Below are 20,956 nucleotides of genomic sequence, written 5' to 3' on the forward strand. Positions count from 1 at the left end.
TAAACATTCTTTTATATTCTCTGTAGAGTAAATGAACATTGGGACCAAAATGCCAACCAATGGGATGATCATCCAGTTGCAACAAATACACAAAGTGTAAGAATCAAATGTCTGTTTAATTTTTGAAACTTTTTTTGTTATAAATTTGCAAGATGTACAAGTAGTTAATATTGGCCTATCTTGGAAAATCTTGACTAATTCATATTTAGCAAAATCCAATGCATTCTGTTAAAAAACATAGAGATATGTCAGGGAAACGTTAGGTCATTGCTTCAAGTTGCTGCATTTCTCTGTTTGCTAAGGAAGAAGGAGCATCTCTCTCATTGCCTGTTTCTGTTGTTCATATATTTTAATTGGTCACACAGCAATTAAATACAGCACACCTTTATTCAGCACTACAGTTCCATACCAGAGACTTCATTATTAGAACTAAATAACAAGAATTAACATTGTCTAATTAAACTACACATGCATTCAATTTCACGGCAGACTCAATTCTTATTCATTAAAATTAATAAACACATTTTCTCCTCTCATTCCAATACCACCCCTTCTTTGTTCTTTGTCTGATGTTTCTTACGGGAACAACCTTGAACAGGCTTGACTCGTGCTTTCCTTTCCTAGAGATTTATCTCACCTCCTATGGCTAAAATCATCATGTTTCTGCAATAACTGTTTTACTGCTACATAACCCATCACTTAACCTTCCCAGTGTTTTATGGCACAACAGTTGTATGTGCAACTCTTGACATTCAATTATTTCCTCTACCCTTAAACACTGCAACCAAAAGCAGTAATATAAACTTGTGATATAATAACATGACTTGACTATACCTTATGCAACAGATACTCAACAAAGGAAGAGTATCACTCTCCCATATTAACCAGGGGCAGGCTTCTTAAAAGACTTTGCATGAAACTTTGTCACCAGTTCGGAGGCTTATACATTATGGCTATGCACCCATTTGCTTTGAGAAAACGGGAAATGCTTCCATTCAATGAAATACTGAAATTTCCTTTTTGTATTTTAGAGCCCAGGCTTTTTTTTTCACTTCAAAATGTTATTTACCACAGGAATGGGGTGAGTTTTGGCTTGCTGTTTGAGTAAGCTGGAATGAAAAATGAGATGTAAATATTTATATGTTTTGGGCAGTTCTAATTCTGTCAGTACATCATAGAATTATACAGTTGGAAGAGATCATCTAGTCCAATCCTCTGCCATGCAGGAATAAAGAATCAAAGCACTCCTGACAGATGGCTATCCAGCCTCTGTTTAAAAAACTCAATACAAGGAGACTCCACTTCACTCCGAGGGAGTGTGTTATACTGTTGAACGGCTCTTACTGTCAGAAAATTCTTCCTGATGTTGAGCTGGAATCTCTTTTCTTGTAATTTGAACCCATTGCTCCGGGTCCTATTCTCTGCAGCAGCAGAAAACAAGCATGCTCCAGCCTCAATATAACACCCCTTCAAATATTTATCATATAACCACTTAACTTTCTCTTCTCCAGGCTAAACATACCCAACTCCCTATGTCTATCCTCATAGGGCATGGTTTCCAGCCCCTTCACCATTTTGGTAGATGATAGATGAAGGGAATTCTGTGGATGTAGCATATCTTGATTTCACTAAGGCCTTCAACCAGTTCCCCCATGATATTCCTGTACACAAGCTAGTAAAATGTGGGCTAGACAATGCACCTGTTAGGTGGAATTGCAACTTGTTGACTGGCTGAACCCAAAGGGTGCTCACAATGGCTCCTCTTCATCCTAGAGAGAAGTAATTAGTGGTTCTGCCCTAGGTCCAGAGCTATTCAACATCTTTATCAATGACTTGGGGTGATAAAATGGAGGACATGTTTATGAAATTTGCAGATGGCACCAAATTATTGCTTGCTAATGTCCCAGAAAACAGGATCAGAATTCAAAATGATCTTAACAGATTAGAGATTTGGGCCAAAACTAACAAAATAAATTCCAACAGAGAGAAATACAAGGTACTACACTTAGGCAGGAAAAAAAATTAAAAGGAACAGATATAACATTGGTGACACAGGATTTGACAACAGTACATGTGAAAGGGATCTGTGACTCTTAGTAGACCACAAGCTAAACATGAGTCAACAATATGATGCCGCAGCTTTAAAAGCCATTATGATCATAGTCTGCATCAACATCCAACTTTTTAAATGGCTAACATCCCCATTTTTCTTCAGCAACAACTCTATTGCCCCCACAACTATTTATAATGCTAGGTCTACTGTTTGTGTAGCAGCCAGCTGGCCAGTGTTTTCTACCTCAGTCATGCCCAGTTTACCTCCATGTGCAAATGTAGGAGCAGCAGCAGCCACTGCACTCAGGGGGGCAGGTACCACTCTGTTCTGCATTAGACAGACCTTATCTTCAATACTGTACCCAATTCTGGTCATCACAATTCAAGAGGGATATTGACAAGCTGGAGCATGTCCAGAGGAGGGTGACCAAAATGGTGAAATGTCTAGAAGCCATGCCCTATAAGGAGCAGCTTAGGGAACTTGGTATGTTTAACTTGGAGAAGAGAAGGTTAAGCGGTGATATTATAGCCATGTTTTAATATTTGAAGTGATATCCTATGAGAATAAAGTAAGCTTGTTTTCTGCAGCTCCAGCAACTAAATGAAAAAAATAATCCACCTACAGGTTAGGAAGAACTTCTTGAAGTAAGAGCAATGGAACTTTCTGTCTCTGAGTGTAGTAAAGTCTCTTTCTTTGGAGGTTTTTAAACAGAGGTTGAATGGACCTCTGTCTGAAGTGCTTTGATTACGCATTACTGCATGGTAGGAGTTGGACTGGATGACCTTTGTGATTTCTCCCAGTTCTGTGATTCTATGAAAAACTTGCCTAAATAAAAAGAATTTTGCTTCCTGGAAAAGAGAGAGAGCAGAGAGTAGGTTAACTCATACTCCCATGGGGGAGAGTAACACACTATGGCAGAGGCCACCAAGGAATGTGCTTCTAAATGTAGTGAGACTTAAAGAGACCCTTCTTTCACAGATCCTGAAATATGGGCAAGCTCATATGGAGAGGTTTGGTCTTTCCATTAGTTTCAGATCCTTTATCAATTATAATGTCATTCAGACTGGGCCTTCGGTGACACACACATTATTACCTGACTTTCATACTTTGCAGGATTACGAACAGGGTCCAAATGTATATGGTGACAACTTTCTGTATGATCAAGGAAATATCCAAGGTGAAATACATGCCAGAGACTGGTCTGACCATCGCAATGAAAATGAAGATAAAAACATGTATGAGATTTCTGGCAGAATCAGTGAAGATGGGTCTGATGATGTGTATCTCAGAGAAGATGGGTATAAAGCTTCTAGCCATTACCAACAAACCAATGCATATCATTTTCCAGAAAACGTAAGACTGTATACAAATGGTCAACAACAAGAATTCAGTAACCAGCACAGCAAAATTGCAAACTTGGTTGATGCTAAGAAGGAACACTTGAAGGTTTGTGGATTAGTTTGTTATCTCTTGTCCCGCTACTGTTCCTTGCCCTATGTTGTAATAACTGGTATTCTAAGCAGAGTATAAAGTGGAATTGCATCCTCAAGATTTGATATTTATAACTTTTGAATAAGAATTCAGCCCATTTGGGGAAGGGGTACGTCTGAACGAGTCCTAAAATCCTATATGTTGGGTCTAAGGCCTGATTGTTTAGAAAGATGAAATGTCTAGAAATTATTTTCAAGTTAAGTGTTTCCAGATTAAATCTCTGATGTGCTCCTTGTACTGCGTTTTGAGTATTTGAATACTGACATTGCAGTTCAAATTACACGTGTGTTAAACTAGATTGGAAGCATGAATGTGCTTATATGTATTCACAGTTTCCTTTAAAGCAGGGATGGGAAGTGTGGCTTTTCAGGTGTTGTTGGACTGCGAGGTCCATCATCTCTCACCTTTGGCTATTCTTCTTAGGATTGCTGGGTGTTATTCTTCCACAAGTGAACACATGCGCCCCATTCGTATTTTGAAACAGTACTACTCAAAGTGTAGGGCCCATATATCCTAAATGCTCCAGAGCCTTTCTGATCTTGGAAGCTAAACAGGGTCAGCCCTGATCAGTACTTGGATGGAAGGCTGCCAACCAATAACAGATACTGTTGGCTATATTTCAGAGGAAGGAACTGAGAAAACCACCCCTGAATATATCTTACCTAAGAAAACCCTATGAAATTCATGGGATCACCATAAGTTGGCAGGCAACTTGAAGGCATACTCTCTCTCTCTCTCTCTCTCTCTCTCTCTCTCTCTCTCTCAAAGTGGTGCTTCCTGGACTGGTGCTAGTCCCAGAACCATTGGCTGTTGTTCCCAGGAGATTTTACAGAAAAGAAAGAAACAATTGTAGCCAATGACCACAAAAAGCTACTGGTCCATGGCATATTGGAGAAAAAATCACCAACCCCCTGCATTGGATAGCTTGAGAAACCTTGCTTTAAAATACACATAGGTGTAAAGGGGAAAGGTTCGGGGATCTGCTCAGTTGTATTAAAGAGAAGTGTGACTAGGATTTGTTCCTCTTATACAGAATCATAAAATCATAGGAAAGGGTCACAACGGCTATCTCGTCTAATCCCCTTCCTTTCAGGAATACACAGTTAAAGCATTCCTAAAAGTTACCCATCCAACCTCTGTGATTACACATTTTTTTTAACTTGGGCACTGAATGCCTTTAAACAATATAAGAGTCGTTTCATTCTAGTGTTTATTCAGTCTTATGCATTTATGTTACAATTGCAGTTTGGCACTTCAGAAGGAACTACCAAGCAACCTATGGAGCCTTACAAAGTAATATATAAGCCATATGAGAATAACATTCAGCAGCCAGGTTCTGTTTCTCCAGATGCGCCAAGAAGAAACGAAGTGTTTGAAGAAATGCAGCAAGAATTTCTGGGTACTGGTGAGAGTAAGTGTCCAACCTTGATTTTGAGAACAAATTTGATGCTTTTTAATTGACCCAAAAAACCTGGCTTGACTTATTCACAGGTCAGTACTGACTTTAATGCTTATCAAAAAAGGAACTATACCCTTCTCTGAATAGAGTGGCAAAAGGTAAGAGCTTAGTCTGTCCTGGCAGCACCTAAAAGAAGCACTGACCCCTCTCTACTCTCTCTGCCATGACACCACTTCTGACCTTTTTAAAACCCTTGGTGGGAAAATGGCAGTGGTGGCAGCTCTTTGGTGGTTCCCCTCAAAGAAGCACCAACAGGAATTGGGCTTTGAAAGATTTGAATAAGACACTTGTGTATGTTTGTCAGCTTTTTCAGGTTAAAATAAAAATAAAATTAGACAAAGTGAATCACATTAGCGTTGAAGACTAATCACTGCTAACATGGGGGGGAAGCAGATGGGACAATTGCCACGGGACTGCCATGAAACTAGATGCCACATTCCCGAGGGCGTCTGCTACCATGGTCTTGGACAGTCCATGAAAAGGAGAAGTAAGAAACCACTCCTTTTGCGTCTATAATTCCTTCCTCAACTATCCAGCCTTTAGGGTGAGCGAAAATAGTTATGCCTGCTGGAATTTTGTGACTTCTTTATCATTATTTTCCTTTCCTTTGTTCTTTACTCCCTTTGTTTCATTCCCCCAGGTTTTACTCTTGACTTATCCATGGGTCATATCAAAATCTATAATTTTGTTCCCAAAACCTGCCTTTCATTGACATGAGGTCAATTTATAATCGAGTATATACAATATCTCTGTCCGCCAGTAATAATATTTGGGCAACGCCAAGTTCTGTTGCAGTATGGGTAAAAATTACCCAGCTATAGCCAAAACAATGTACATTGCAGAGTATAAAAACAAAACCCCCCAGTTATTAACATTAGCAGAGCACTGGCCACTTTTCACACTTAAAAAGAAAACAATCATACAGTTGATTCATCCAAAGTTCCTAGAGGCTTTTGTATTCAGTTATAATATATATGCATTATAATACAGCATCCACCCATGCACACACACACACACACATATACACACACAGCTCTCTGACTTATAATCAACTTCAAAGTCTGTTTCATAGCTCCAAACTTAATCCACACACAGAGCAATCAAACACACTGCTGCTTCAACCCATAACTCTCAACCAGCTGAACAAGTTGTCAACTCTCAATTGTCACCTGTCAATCAGAATATTTTTCTGTTGTTTAAAGACATATTACACCTACAACCTCTTACCTGCCAATCAAGTGGTAAGTAGAATTTGGTATGGGGAGCAACCAGTTCTGTAGCTTACCGAGAGTTCTGCATCATGATTAAGCAAAGGGTTCTAGGGCAGGGACCTCAATGTATTAACCCACGAAGATTTAAAAAAAATCATTTATTTGAAGCCTCATGTCCAGACTGTAGTAATTGATATTTAAATAGATATGACAGTGTCGTTTTCACTTAATTGTTTGAACTGTTATAGTGAGATAGTTGAAGTGCTAAGCAGTAGAATTACAGTATTGTTGTCACAGGTGTTTTTGGGTATTGGATAGGAGGAGCTATGTAAAATGGTATAGGGAACCCTTCGCCCTTCAGATGTTCGGGACTGTGCTTCTTCATAATTCATTGCCATTTCGTCCAAAACTAGGGAAGGTCTACAAGTTTCCTACTTCCTTTTCTGTTTAACAAACGAAAACACAAAATTCAAGATATAGCTGACAGGATTTATAGTAAAGTTCATTAATTCTGCTGAGATACAGTGGTACCCCGGGTTACGAAATTAATCCGTTCCGCGGAGCCCTTCGTAACCCGAAAGATTTCGCAACCCGAAAAAGCCATAGGCGCTAGCGCTAAAAGCCGCGATTTCGTGCGAAATAGCGCCGAAAAGCACCAAAAAATTTTTTCGTAAGCCGAAAAAAAAAACGTAACCCGGAACAGTTTTTTCCTATGGGATTTTTTCGTATCCCGGGAATTTCGTAAGGCGGTGCTTTCGTATCCCGGGGTACCACTGTATATTTATTTCCTTCAAGAATGCTATTTTGTGGCTTGATTTATGTAAGTTGAGAATACCATGCACATTCTAATTCCTGACATTTGAAACTATCTGTATTGACAGATTCTTCTGAAAACATGCAGATTCTACAACTTCAGATTATTAATAAAGCAAAAGAACGAAAACTGGAGGAACTTAACAAACAGCTGGAAGATAGAGCACAGCAGATTAGATATCTGTCTCATCAGCTTGCTATTGTGAAAGGTAAATGCCAATCTTGGAGGTAAGGTTTGCAGAGGGTGAGTTGCATCCATTTGGAGGCTCATTGGAAGTAAAAGATGAAAATGGGGAAGATGTGAGGTTTTTTCTTGTTCTGAGGTAGGATGGGAGTATCAATACTTCAGTTAACTGGAGTAAAGTATGGCATGCTTGCAGTAATTGAAAAGCCACATATCTGTCTCCCACCCACCACCAAGTTCTAGACAGTTTGTAACCCTCTTTATAGTTGCCAAAAAACTAGTTAATATGTAATTCAAGTACTAGGGTAGCCAAATAAGATGGGTTATCTGGTAATATCCATGCCCAGTGCTTCCATGGGCATTGTTCCATAGAGTGTACACATATATCTATTGTGAGTTGCTTTCTTGGCTCAAAAGGTGACATTGATTTGGGTGTGGGTGTGTATATAAATGTTAATTGAACACTATTGGCTATTTTCCGTCTGGTAGCCATGATATTAATATCCATGATCTATCATCTCTCTTAGATGATAGAAGACTGAGAAGTTTACGTTAAACAAAATCATGGAACTTTGCTAATAAAACAAATAGAAGTGAGCCAATAGAAGTTTATTAAGAAAAATAAACAAGGAGCCAAACTATTGGCTTTCATTTCTGTTTTTAAAATATTTTTATATATTTTAATGCTTATATACCTGGGTTTGGAAACACATTATGTCTGCCTTCTTCCTCTGATATTCACTGCATTTGTAGTGTTTGTCACATTTCTTGTGATTTAGAGCTTGCTGTATTTAATGTTATTGTTGGCCTCAGATCTACTTTAACCTTGGCTGGCACTACTTGGTTATTACATTGAAGTCTCAGGTTGAATCTGAAGCAGATGCCATTCAGAATTAGCTTTGTCATTTCTCTTTTTTGATCGATGAAAATATCAAACAAATGTTGGTGTTTTAATCTTTTCTTGGCCAAAGATATTTTGCAGTTTTTGAAAAAATGATGTATTGCAGTGGTATAAATATGTCTTTATTTTGTACAGATGAAAAGGATGGCATGTGTCTCAGTCTTCAGGAAAGTCAAAAAAACTATCAGAATGGCAAGGAAATAGAAATTCAACTTGAAGGCCAAATAAAAGCACTCAAAACCCAAATTCAAACACTAACTACCAACGAGGAGCAGGTAGATTAACAAGTTTATTTCTTTTCATTTTTAAAAATTCTGTTGATGTTCACATCATAACATATTTGCAACTGCTTGTGAAGGAACACTTAGGGTGAAGTGTGAGTTGAAACATAATTGTACTTGACATGAACACAACATATGATTTAGATAAAAACCCTGAGGTGTCAGGCTGTGGATAATAGGGCTCTGTTTCCCCACACTGCCCATTTCCACCCAAGCATATACACATACATACATTCCCATCTCCTCTACCCATCAAAGGGATAAGGTAATAAGCCTGCTCGGGATATAAAAGAAGACATCACACTATCTGTTTGCTATTGCAGCAATGCGGTGGGACACTGCTTTTCTAGAATTCTTCAGTTCTCTCCCCAACTCCATCCCAGTTCCCAGCTATGATAAGTCCATAGTGCTCTTGGGATCTAACTGTAGATAATGAGAAGAAGTCATGTTACAGCGCTTCAGTTTTCTTTCCTTCCTTCCCTGGTTTTCAGCAATTTTGAAGTGCTTATGAGATATTTGTGATGGTAGCTTGAAGTGGCTGAGATTGGTACATGGCAGGCTGACATTATTATTGGTTACTTATACTCTTCAAACCCACTACTCCAGGTCCTGAGCATGATAGGGAACATCACACAGATCAGTTCTATTGCACTGAAATGCATGCATGCTGAGGAGATGGAAGTGGAGCTGCCTTTTTTAAATTTAGTAATGCAGTTCACTTTACTTTTGATGCATAAAGAAAGTGTAATGATACCATGGGATAGACGGTTATTGGCCTGCAGATGTTCTTGGGCTGCCACTCTCATCAGCGCTTGACAGCATAGCCAATTGTGGGGATTGCTGGAAGTTGTAATCCAGAAACATCTGAAGAGTCAGAGTTGTCCACCCCTTCACTTTCCTCTGTTGGCACATGTGGGGTAGTACCTGTTCAGCAGCATTTTCTCCCAGGACATGTGTAAAACTGTAATAAAGACTTGATTGATAAAGAATGGTTGATTGTTGTACTAGTACATCAGCTCAAATTCTACAAGCATAGATGTTTTTCTCTTTTTTACTGGATGTTTAGAATGGGTTTCTTTGTGGAATTTTATCTTGATTTACATTGATGATGACTTGTGTCAAAGGAAGTCACAGAATCATTTTGATATGGTATAACTAATACATGTGGTGTTTTTGGTAGCTGATCAAAAAAGCCAAAATAGCAGAAGTTGCTATGGAAAGCATGCAGCAGCAGCTCTTGGAACTTCGGCGGTCTGATGCTCTTCAGCGTGCAAGAGAGCAGCACGAGGCTGTTGTCGCAGCACTCAAACAGAAATATGAAGAACAAGTCATGTCTCTGCAGCAGAAACTTGATGCTAGCCATGTAGCACTGCAAGAGCAGGTCAGACTCTGTTGTTTGTAGAAGCAAATATATCAAAAAGAGTAGTTGTGAATGTTGGCTTGGAAGTAAGTTCCAGTATGACCAATGGAATTTATACCTAGATAGTGTTGTATAGGAATTTGGGGGACTGTAGTTGTGGATCAGATGCGACATGTTTACAGATCCTGGCATTGTAAGGTCTTAGTCGTACTTGTGCAGATAATGTCAATTTATAGATATATAAATGGTTTCCTTGCAATATTGGACAATCCACCACTTGAAATGAGCCAGGTGACAATATAGAACTAATACATGGTTTAGCATTCTTTCATTTGCCTGAGAAACATACAACTAGATTTTTATTTAAGTTAATAGAACTATTTTCTGAGTTTTCAAGTCATGTAAAACAATAAAGATAATTTTTTGCTACTGAAGACTTCCTTTATTGAACCCTGCCAAATTTAGTATTAACTTGCTTAGAGAGGTCTCAACCTTAGTTTTATAAATTAGGAGTGGAATCTAGTGATAAATCGCTAGGCGATTTGTAGTATATTGGCAAGGATTTTTGATTCCCTTCTCTTCCTTTTATCTAAATAGTACTGCTGAAGTACTTTTGGTACTCAAGTACAAATTCCTGGGCTCAGAATTTTTAATTGTAATTGTAGGCCTTCTGCCTGAGGTTTCCACTAGTGGATCTCTGATGTAAAGTAAAAATATTCAGTAAATACCAGAAATGATAATATTGGACCATGGTTTATTGAACAAAATTAAAGTGAGCCATGCAGTTGTCTCCTTGTAACAATATCTCTTTCCTTTGAATTACAATCAAATCTTGATTAGGAGGGAGCTCTTAAATCATGGTTTTCTGCTTTGGATGTCATGAAGAACTGTGGTTTAAGCAAGTCAAGATAGTCTTGTCAAACAGAAATGCAGAAGGGGAGGGTGAGCAAACCACAGATGCATGGCTTGCTCCTGAGCCAATTAACCATACCTTATTGGATTGGGAAATGTTGGCATCTGAATTGCATCAAAATGTCATTTTGTATATTTATATTTTTAAAAATCCCAATGTTACAGAAGGAGAAAAAAAAGAAGTATGCTTTTCTTGTAATCTTTAACTTTATTGGGATGGCCATGTATGCTACATGCCAGATAACACAGTATATCTTATCAGACAGAACTTTGCTGCCATCTAAAGGAACACGTGAAACAACTTGAAAGAACTCTTGAAGAAAGCAAATTAGAAAAAAATGAAATGATTAGTCGGCTCTCAAGAAGCCTAGAAGAAAGTCAAAATCAATGTGCAAATCTCCTACAGACAGGTATGTCCTCTTGGCCTTATTTTTGTCAGTAAATCCTAAAATGAGAAACTCCAGAAATTTAAATAAGCATTTGCGTGAAGTCTTGAAGTGGTGTTTAAATGGTCATGATGGAGGTGCAGTTATCTGGCAAGTGGGTCAATTGCTTTGAGTACCAGATATTTTATACAAAAGGATTTACATCAGATTTTTTCTTAGATTGGCAGAAGAAGCACTTGGACCAGAAATCTGGTATACCTAAGTGAAAAGTGGCTTCTTGTGAGGATGGAAAGTTGTAAGAGAGGAAAACTATAAATTAAGTTTGTATAATAAAAGTAAATAAGTGTGACAGGCAATCCTTAAGTGACATTCTCCCTGCCAAATCTAGACTGAAAAATATTCCTGCTGGCTAAAGAAATCTTGTGAAACGCTTCTGCAAGAGTCATTAAATTCGCAACTGTACACACTAAGACATTTTGTTCCTTTAAAAAGGTTCTTTTTTTTAAACTTCAGTCTATTACCAAGTCGGCCTTGTTCCTCTTGTTGTCTGGCATGGTTTCACAGTTTCCGTTAGCTTAAAGGAAAGCAAATATTAGACACATTATAGTTACTCATCATTATTTTCATTTTGAAGAGAAGGAAAACCCCTAAAATAAATCTACATCAGTCTGAAGTGCTGGAAAAGTTGCTCTTTTAAATGGTGAGCTTGAATATCTTCCATTAAAATTTAGCCACATTGTCAATACTTTCTTCTAGGTAACTAACATTTTAGTACATTTTTAAAGGACAATTGGAAATGCTACCTCAGTAAAAAGAAGGAAGTAGGAGGGGGGAAAAAAGGAAATGCAGTGGCACCTTTAAGCTTTTGTTTTTTAAGCACAAGTTTTTGTTGATAGAAACCTACTTATTTGGATGCGGAGAGCCAGTGTAGCACTGTAGTTTGAGTGTTGTACTACAACTCTGGAGACCAGGATTTGATTTCTGCTAAGCCATGAAACCTGCTGTATGATCTTAGGCAAGTCAGACTCTCTCAGCCTCAGGGGAAAGCAATGGCAAACCTCATTTGAACAAATCAAATCAAGCAAAACAAATTGTCAAGAAAACTCATTATAGGGTTACCATAAGTTTGAAATGACTTGAAAGCACACAACAACAACAACAACAACCTGCTGGGTTTATAGCTACACAAACTCATGCTAAAATAATAATAAAAAAGTCTTAAAGGTGCCACCACATTTATTTATTTTCCCCCCTTCCCTTCTGCTTTATTTTGCAAGAGACTAACATGGCTACTTCTTTTCAGACTGCCTTACGAAAGGTCACTTGGGTTTTTTCTCTTTAACAATTCTTATGTGATTTTTAAAAAGTAATTTCAGTTATTTCTCTCCAGGCTGGGTAAAGGAAACAAATCAGTTACGTATGCAGCTTCAACAAGCTCAGTCTGCCCACTTAATAAGTACTGAAATGAACAAGGCTCTGCAGGTTTGTTTATTTTCCTCTTGAAATATTGTAAAAGATTTGCTTGGACTAGTACAAAAGTGATAGAAGAATTTCCAAAAGAAAAGTGCCTCCAGTAAAGAATGTTGTTTTTATATGCTTTCCAAATTGTTTCCAACTTATGTTGTCCCTATTATGGCATTTTCTTGGCATGATTTGTTCAGAGGAGGATTGCCTTTGCCACCTTTTCAGGCTGAGAAAGTGTGACATGCCCAAGATCACCCAGTTGGCTTCTGTGGCTGAGTGGGAATTTGTAGTTGTAGTCCGACTTTCAAACCACTACAGCAGGCTGGTAAAGAATATGACTCTGAATTTATAAGATGCATATTCCACTTTTCTACATGTGTGCCATCAAGTCCCCTGTCAATTTAAGGCAATCTCATGAATTTTTATTAGGCAAGGAATACTCGGAGGTGGTTTGCCTATTCCTTCCTCTGAAATATCACCTACATCATCTGGAATTTGGTGGTGGTCTCCCATCAAAGTACTAACTGGGGCTGATCCTGCTTAGTTTGCGAGATCACCCTTTAGACTGTTTATCCCCACCCCTTATCTTTTTAAAAAGAGAAACAATGTTTTTACTTATAAAGGCTGTCCAGCAAGTTCATTGTGGAAGTGAAATGTGAGGCCACTTTAAAATGTCATTTAAATTTATGTAACAGAGAAAAAGGCACAATTCACCTTGACAGCCACTAGCTCTCTATATAGTTCTGGGAGCTTGGCTAGTAGGCAAGGCCATATGGGGTGGTGAAAGAGGCAGCATAAGGGGAGCTTGGGTCAGTTGAGTTAAACTTCCCCAGCCCCAGATAATGTTTTCGGAGAGTTCGTTTGGTCACGGTTGCGGGTCTGTTGGGATAAGTGTCAGAACTAGTTCAACTCTAACCCCAGACTCAGTAAATCAGGCTTCTGTGGATGATCAGCAAGCTTTTAATTCCTGAAGTTACAGAGATGCAGCTAGTCGGGCGTCCTGGACAGAACTGAAACCTAAGTACACATACATCAAACATTAGTCTATCATTAGCTCCACTTTACAAAATTGGTAGACTCAATCATTTCACGATTCTAAAAATAGTTGGTCTTCTTTAGTTGTTTTTAGTTCTTTCCCAGGCCAGCATTGCCTAGTTGTTCTAACTGTTGCAGCAGTTGATAACAGAGCCCTGAACAAGCCGAAAAGGAAAAACACCCCTATGCGTTTCTTTACCAAGAATTCAGCAAAGCCCAATTACCGTATTCAACCCCCCTCTTTAAAACTGCCTATGTAGTCTATGTAGTTAATATATTTAAAATATATAAAAGCACACATTTTATTAGCTCTATAACCATTAATCCAACTAACAACAAATCTGCATCCCCCCCCAAGATAACACAAACCAGTTTTCACACACAATATCAGCTAGCAGGAACAATGTATCATATTATGAATCTATAGCTATTTATAACACTATATATCAAAAGCATAAATATGTCCACCAACCTAACAGCAGTCCTACACAATACATCAGACTACCAAGTTTGTATCAAATGTATATCAGTTAGCACATATATCATATAAAATATATATTAGTTAAGTCACCTGATGTAAACTATTATATCCTTTTCATCCCACAGCATATTCATATAAAGCAAAACCTCCAAGTAAGGCATCATGACATAATGTCATACCTTCCTGTTGAAACCATGCATATCAGAATATCATACATCACAGTTAGATCAAATACATGATAAGATCCCCCAGCACAGGATTAGCCCAATCCTGATAGCAAGGCTGTTTGGTTGGTGTGAGCTGGGTGAAGTCTTGCTTACTTCTATGCTCTACTGTTTTCTCTACATTACTTGTATGCTCTACATTGGCACTAGCAAGATTTAAGGCATACTTAACAGTCATTCGTCTGACTCCATTTTCTTGAGTTCCAGAAATCATATTACTGTTGTCTCTGAGAGGTCATCCCTAAAAGCTTACATGTAATACTGTGTCATACTTTGATTCTTTCAAGAATCTACTTGTTATAACATCTGTCACCCTGAAATTATTCCATAATTAATTTTAAGACATTTTTAAGTAGCCCTCTCAGAGCAAGCTACAGTTGAATAACTTCTCTGAAAGGGCAATTTCAAGAAGCTTGACATGCGTTTCTGTTTTGACTACCGTATATGTTTCCCATAATCTACATGCTTTCAGATGAGTTATCTGTTTCCCAGGCATAACAGCAAATAATCTTGTTATTATTTAAGGTTATAACCAATTTAATGTGGCACGAGTTTCTCTCAGCTAGAGTTCACTTCATCTGATCCATGTATTCAAAGTGCATATTTATAGTGACCCATTCATAGTGTTTATGTTAACATTGTATAGAAATTATTAATTATACAAACTGGCAAATGTGAGCAAATATTTCCCAATAAAGAGTCACTGTATATTTGTCGTAAACAGAAGCATAAAGATTCAACTCTGATGGCACTTGATCCTGCTTCATTGTTGAAATGAAGAAAATGTGTGGATCTGTTCAGTGGTATGAGAAATCCCAGTGGTGTCCAGTGTGGGAATAGTTAAATAAATGTTTAAGAGATAAAGAAAATTCATAACTGTACATCCAGCTGTTATTAGTTCATATGCCTAAGAGATAATGTCAGAAGTTACATTTAGAAGTTTGCATTCTGACTACAGTTGCCCCCTCCGTTTTCGCGGACCTGGAATCTGCGTCCCTCAGAAATACACGAGAGGCAAATGGAGGGCGACACACTGGGTTGCGCACCTGAGGCACGTGTGCGGCAGCGCATGCAGGAGCATGCTGCCATTGCAGTCAGTAGAGGGACTCCAATATTGGTGGTTTTCTGTTTTTGCAGGGTGTGTGGTCCAGCATGGCTCACCTGTGAAAATGGAGAGGCGGCTGTACTTGTGTGTATGTGCCTTCAAGTCATCTATTGACTTATGGTGACTCAATAAATGTAGGATAATTCTGTTATCAGCCTAGCCACTGGTATCAGTAGATTTATATTATTAGGTTGTGCTGGATTTGCTTATCCCTCTCTAATTTCTACATTTTAGGAAGAGCTAAAGGAACAAAAAGAAGAAATTTTTTATATGAATCTGCAGCAAAACATGGTGTGTTTCTCAGTAACCCACATGAAGGATTGAATGAAATGTCTGATTCTTATGTTGATTTGGGTATTAAAAAGATCAACAAGAAAACAAGGCTGCACAGGTATGGAATGAAAACTTTTCTGATTTTTTTACAAGAATTAAACAGTGAAATGTTGCTCAAATCATATCATATATGCCCCCATTATACATTAGCTGTTCCAGTAAAACTGTTGTTGTGTTATACGGCTAACTGTAATGCCATTTTTTAAAATCCTATTTTTACATGGGGCTTACTCTCGTCTTGCATTTAAGGGACTGATCTGGCTAACGTGCATAGTGTTAGCAATGCTATAGGACCAGGTGTTTCCAGTTCATTTTCTGAATACCTAAAATCCGCTCCATGATATGATACATTTTTTTTCAGATTTGCACTAAGATTTACACAGATACACTAAGTAGCATTCACTTAAATATATGTAAAAAAAATAAAGCCATAATTAAAACGTGAAAATAAGAACACTGGGAAAATGAGACATCAGAAAGCAAGTAATAACCATGAATTATTTCAGTGGTAGAGAGTGCTCCAGACTGCTGGTCTGCTTAAATGTGCTCTTCAGTAGCTTCTGAAAAACTAACAGAGAAGTAGTAAATGAGGAGATTATTTTTTATTATGATTGCAGTGTCGATTGATAAAATATGAGTTATGGTAAGGAGTTAAAATGTTGATCACAGTTCAGCTCTACAAGACAAGTTGAAATTTAGTGGACCTTGCAAGTTGGCATGCAAACTCTCCACTTGTAGTTTTGACATGGAGTAAGCTGCTGTCTTAAGCTATTTAAACGTGACATATAAATCAACCTCATGTTTAAGTTGAGGGCAGGTTTGGGGGCCAAAATTATGGACTTATATTTGAACTTTGGAGAAGCTGAGGATAAAACATTGGGGTCCAGCATAGGGTTTCTTAGATTTATAGCAGCTCTTTGGCATTTCTCCACTGTGCCAAACAGAGGTTGATTCTCTGCCATGTCAGAGAAATGTGAAAGAGTCACTGTCAATGCCTTTTTTCTTCCCAGGCATTGTAAAAGGCTACTTGAGACAGTAGAAGAGATTGATCTTATTTTTTAAAGGTTCCTCTGGGACAAACTATGACAAGAGCTCCCCACCCATAATAAAGACCTTTAGCTAACCCTGTGATGCAGCAGTTCAAAAAACCAATGGGATTCTAGGCTGCCACAAGAGAGATATAGTGTCTAGATCAAGGGAAGTAATAGTGCCACTGTATTCTGCTTTGGTCAGGCCTCACCTGGAATAATGTGTCGAATTCTGGGCACCGCAGTTTAAAACTGAGAAGCCGGAGCGTGTCCAGAGGAGGGTGACAAAAATGGTGAAAGGTCTGGAAACCATGCCCTATGCGGAGAGACATAGGGAGCTGGGTATATTTAGCTTGGAGAAGAGACGGTTAAGAGGTCATATGATAGCCTGTTTAAATATTTGAAGGATAGAGCATGCTTGTTTTCTACTGCTTCAGAGCAATGGATTCAAACTACAGGAAAAGAGATTCCATCTCAACATTAGGAGGAACGTCCTGACAGTAAAGGCTGTTCAACAGTGGAACACACTCCCTTGGAGTGTAGTGGAGTCTCCTTCTTTGGAGGTCTTTAAACAGAGGCTGGATGGCCATCTGTCAGGGGTGCTTTGATTGTGAGTTTCTGCATGACAGAATGGAGTTGGACTGGATGGCTCTTGTTGCCTCTTTCAACTCTATGATGCTATGATTCTTTGATTCCATGAAACTAATTTCTCCCTCCTGACTTAAAAAAACCTCAACAGTCCTACAGAGCATAAAGAAGCAGACAGAGGACTTTCTAAAGATGAGATCATCTTAGAGTTAAAGGATGAAATGGAACGTTTGCTGAGAAGTAACAAATCGAAGAGGAACCGAGTTTCTCAGTTGCAAAATGAGCTTGAAGATTGCCAGAGGACAATAGATGAGTTGAAGCAGCAGCTGGTGAAAACAAATGTTCATGAGGTTTGTTTGTTTTTCATATGTTTAGAAACATAGATGTTATTTCCTCCACCTTGCTACAACTGAAGAGGCTTTTTTTGTGTGTGTGCCTTCAAGTGACTTGTCACCTTTCGACTTATGCTGGTCATATGGGTTTTCTTAGGCAAGGAATACTTAGAGATGGTTTTGTTAGTTCTTTCCTCTGAATGTAGCCTTTAGGATACAGTTGGCCCTCACAACCACAGATGCAGCAAACCATAGTTCGAAAATATTCACACACACAAAAATTTCTAAACAGCAAACCTGGATTTTGCCATTTTATATAAGGGATGCCATTTTACTACACTATTGTATATAATGGGCTTGAGCATCCACCGGGGGTCCTGGAACCAAACTCTAGCGGATACTGAGGATTTGCTGTTCAACACCATCTGCAAAATTGTGTGAGTTCTACCCTTGATATAAACAGACACTCATGATAACATAACTTCAGAATTTCTAGTGAGGTGCTGTTCATTCTGCCCCTTGTGGAGCTAGTATCCATAATATGCTGTGGGTTTCTATGGCCAAAGCATTGCCTGTGGGAAGCCCACAAGTAGGACATGGTGTGCAACAGCACCAGTGCCACCTTTACCTCATCTGTATTCTTCAGCAACAAACATAACAGAATCATACTTGTTCTGGCTGGTACAGTCAGCCCTCCTTATCCATGGATTTTTTTATCTACAGATTCAAGCATACACAGCTTGAAAATATTCCAAAACAGTATAAATTCCAAATAGCAAACCTTGATTTTCCATTTTATATATGGTACACCATTTTGCTTGGCCATTATATTTAATGGGACGTGAGCATCCACAGGTTTTGTTACTCAAGGGGGATCCTGGAACCAAACCACAGCAGATAACAAGGTCCCACCGTATATCTCCCTTTAGCTAAATAAGAAAAAGGTACCTAGTATATACAGCCAGCTTGGTGTGATAGTTTGAGCGCTGAACTGAGTGACCTTGGGCAGATCACACTGTCATAGCCTCAGAAGAAGGCAAAGGCAAACCTCCTCTGAACATACTTTGCCAAGAAAATACCATGATACCTTGAGATTCCCATATGTTTGAAGCAACTTGAAAGCACACAACAATAACCTAGCATATAGGATATTGAAGTGGATATAAAATAATCCAAATCCACAGTGCTGCAGTTCAGGCCTTTTTCTGTAGTTGTGCTCTCTGGGGCAGCAGAGGATGTATTATTGCTCTCTTCTGTGTTTGAAGACTGCTATCATGTTTCTGAGAATGAATGTGCTGTAGTGGTTTGAGTGTTAGACTAGGACTCCTAATATGGTATAGGAGGAGGTCATTGAGGTGGGGTGACACAATGAGTTTAATGCACTGCATTACACCAACCCTAATGATTCCACTGTGACCTACTTGCTTCACCCTAGTATGTATAGCTTTGGGATATACAGTTTTATATTTTAGCTTGCCTGTCTGCCACATATTAAGTTGGATCTAGCATAAATAGCAATCAAGGTTGGAATGGGAGGAAATTCCAGTTGAGATTCTGGCAAGCTGCCCTGAACCCCATCTTGGGAGAAAAGCAAGATATCAATTCAGTAAATAAACGGACCAATTTTATAGCCTCTTGAGTTGCATGAAAAATCAAACAAAAAAAAGTGTGTGTGTGTGTGTGTGCCTTCAGCAACTGATCTTCAGCCAAAGCATGTGTTCATTGCGCATAAATTAAGAAACATTATGCAAAGGGATCTTGTAAGCCCCTTTGAGATTAAGAAAGAAGCATGAGCTTTTGTAGACTTGAGTCTTGAAGAAGTAGGCTCAAGTCTACAAAACCTGCAGCTCCTTTTGCACACTGATTTTCCAGACTAACGCAGCTAGGTCTTTGACGTAAGAGCATGTCTTTGCGCATGTACTGAATGACTTTCCTTCACTATTGAGAAAATGCAAGCTCCGTCTCTTTGTCTCTATTTTAAACTAGAAGAATGGCTTTAGGGGATGAAAGTAATTATGCCTGAGTCAGCTTGAGCTCTAGTAGTTTTCATTTCAGAAATAAAGCCCTGCCCTGAAATATTCTGCACACAGGAGGGGTTTTTCAATGGTGCGTGTGTCGAGACAACCTTTTAGCTCGGTTCAGGTTGTTTAAACCCTTGACATGTCTTCCATCTTCAACGCAATTCTTCATCGTTCCCAAACTTCCCTTGCTCTTTCCTGTAAGATGTTCTTCCCAGCAGGTCTTCTACTGGACCCACCTTTCTTACATCTTCATCTGGGCTTTGTTAATAGTCCATGGTCCGAATTTCTGGAAGTGGTTTGTGGTGCCTGGGTTTCTGTTTCTCTTAGAGAAGATCCTTGGGTCGGCCTTGTCTCACACCGGAGGGCTGTCCATCGTGGAAGTCAACCTCTTGCCCTCAAAAGTTTGTTCGTCAAAGAATGGGACCAAAAGAAACGCAGATAAACTGTGATGGATAACATGAACAAAAAAGTGGGGTCCTTTGATGGAAAAGCAAAGAACGTCTAGAGCAGTGGTTCCCAAACTTTGGTCCTCCAGACGTTTTGGACTTCAGCTTCCTGACTGTTAGATTTGTGGGAGTTAAACTCCAAAACAGATTTTGTAGTTTAACTCCAAAGTTTAGGAACCGCTGATTTAGAGAAAAGGGGAAGAAAGAGGAAATTTTATTTTGGGAAAGCCATCCGAAGTGTTTGTATGTAGGGAGCGGGTGGAACCAATCCTAATGTCTTTGGCGATGCCAAACCAAAGGTATTTGACATAAGCTGTCTGTCCTTCTTGTGCAGGTGAGTCACCTGGTGATTCAGAGGCCTCCCTTTTTCCACTACAAGCCTGGTGACTGTATCTAAACATCCCTGCCATAGCCAAATACGAGTGGCATCCCTTCACCATCAGTAGCGCTCCGGAGCAAAGAGGTAAGCGGCCGTCCAGAAAGCAGCCGGGACTTTGGTCTGAATGCCCAGGAAGCCTGGAAAAGCCAGTTGCCCATTCCTGCCGTGTGCCACACCAAGGTTATGGATGGGACAGCTCAGGGGTCAGTGGATACCCTTGCAAGCCATCAGAATAGCAGCAGCATGATGTGTGCACATGTGTACATGTGTATACACTCTGGGCTTTGTGGCTTCCTTTTCCAAAACCAAGCATGCACCATAACTGGTGACTGCAAAGATGACAAGTCCAGCCCTTGAGCATAAGATAGTTCAGGGTTCAATTCCTGCTCTGAGCTTCTCTTTCTCTCTCTTTCCCCAAAGAGACCCTCTGGCTCCACATTTGCTCCTTGGGACAGTGGACCAACAGGTT

At 39.1% G+C, this 20,956-nt stretch overlaps 1 protein-coding gene across 1 annotated transcript; it reads left to right on the top strand.

Annotated features, from left to right (window-relative positions):
- The first annotated feature begins 31 nt into the window (after positions 1 to 31).
- On the top strand, positions 32 to 20,491 carry LOC149307267 (centrosomal protein of 152 kDa-like). Its single transcript, XM_089539159.1, has 11 exons — positions 32 to 96; positions 3,167 to 3,499; positions 4,790 to 4,955; positions 7,096 to 7,236; positions 8,248 to 8,387; positions 9,574 to 9,774; positions 10,928 to 11,075; positions 12,442 to 12,533; positions 15,595 to 15,751; positions 17,461 to 17,659; positions 20,443 to 20,491. Exons 2-9 carry the CDS (start codon positions 3,287 to 3,289, stop codon positions 15,682 to 15,684), a joined length of 1,191 nt encoding a protein of 396 aa, XP_089395285.1. The 5' UTR covers positions 32 to 96; positions 3,167 to 3,286; the 3' UTR covers positions 15,685 to 15,751; positions 17,461 to 17,659; positions 20,443 to 20,491.
- The last annotated feature ends 465 nt before the right edge of the window (positions 20,492 to 20,956 follow it).

The sequence above is a fragment of the Sceloporus occidentalis genome, unplaced genomic scaffold (genome assembly GCF_023333645.1).
Source record: "Sceloporus occidentalis isolate IW3139 unplaced genomic scaffold, rSceOcc1.0.p SCAF_9, whole genome shotgun sequence".
Lineage (NCBI taxonomy): Eukaryota > Metazoa > Chordata > Lepidosauria > Squamata > Phrynosomatidae > Sceloporus > Sceloporus occidentalis.

Excerpts from the sequence above, each read along its gene's own strand:
- LOC149307267 (XM_089539159.1), top strand. The coding sequence starts at position 3,287 with ATGTATGAGATTTCTGGCAGAATCAGTGAAGATGGGTCTGATGATGTG. Across the intron at positions 8,388-9,573 it reads TAACTACCAACGAGGAGCAG|CTGATCAAAAAAGCCAAAAT; the intron begins GTAGATTAACAA and ends TGTTTTTGGTAG. Across the intron at positions 9,775-10,927 it reads ATGTAGCACTGCAAGAGCAG|ACAGAACTTTGCTGCCATCT; the intron begins GTCAGACTCTGT and ends ATATCTTATCAG.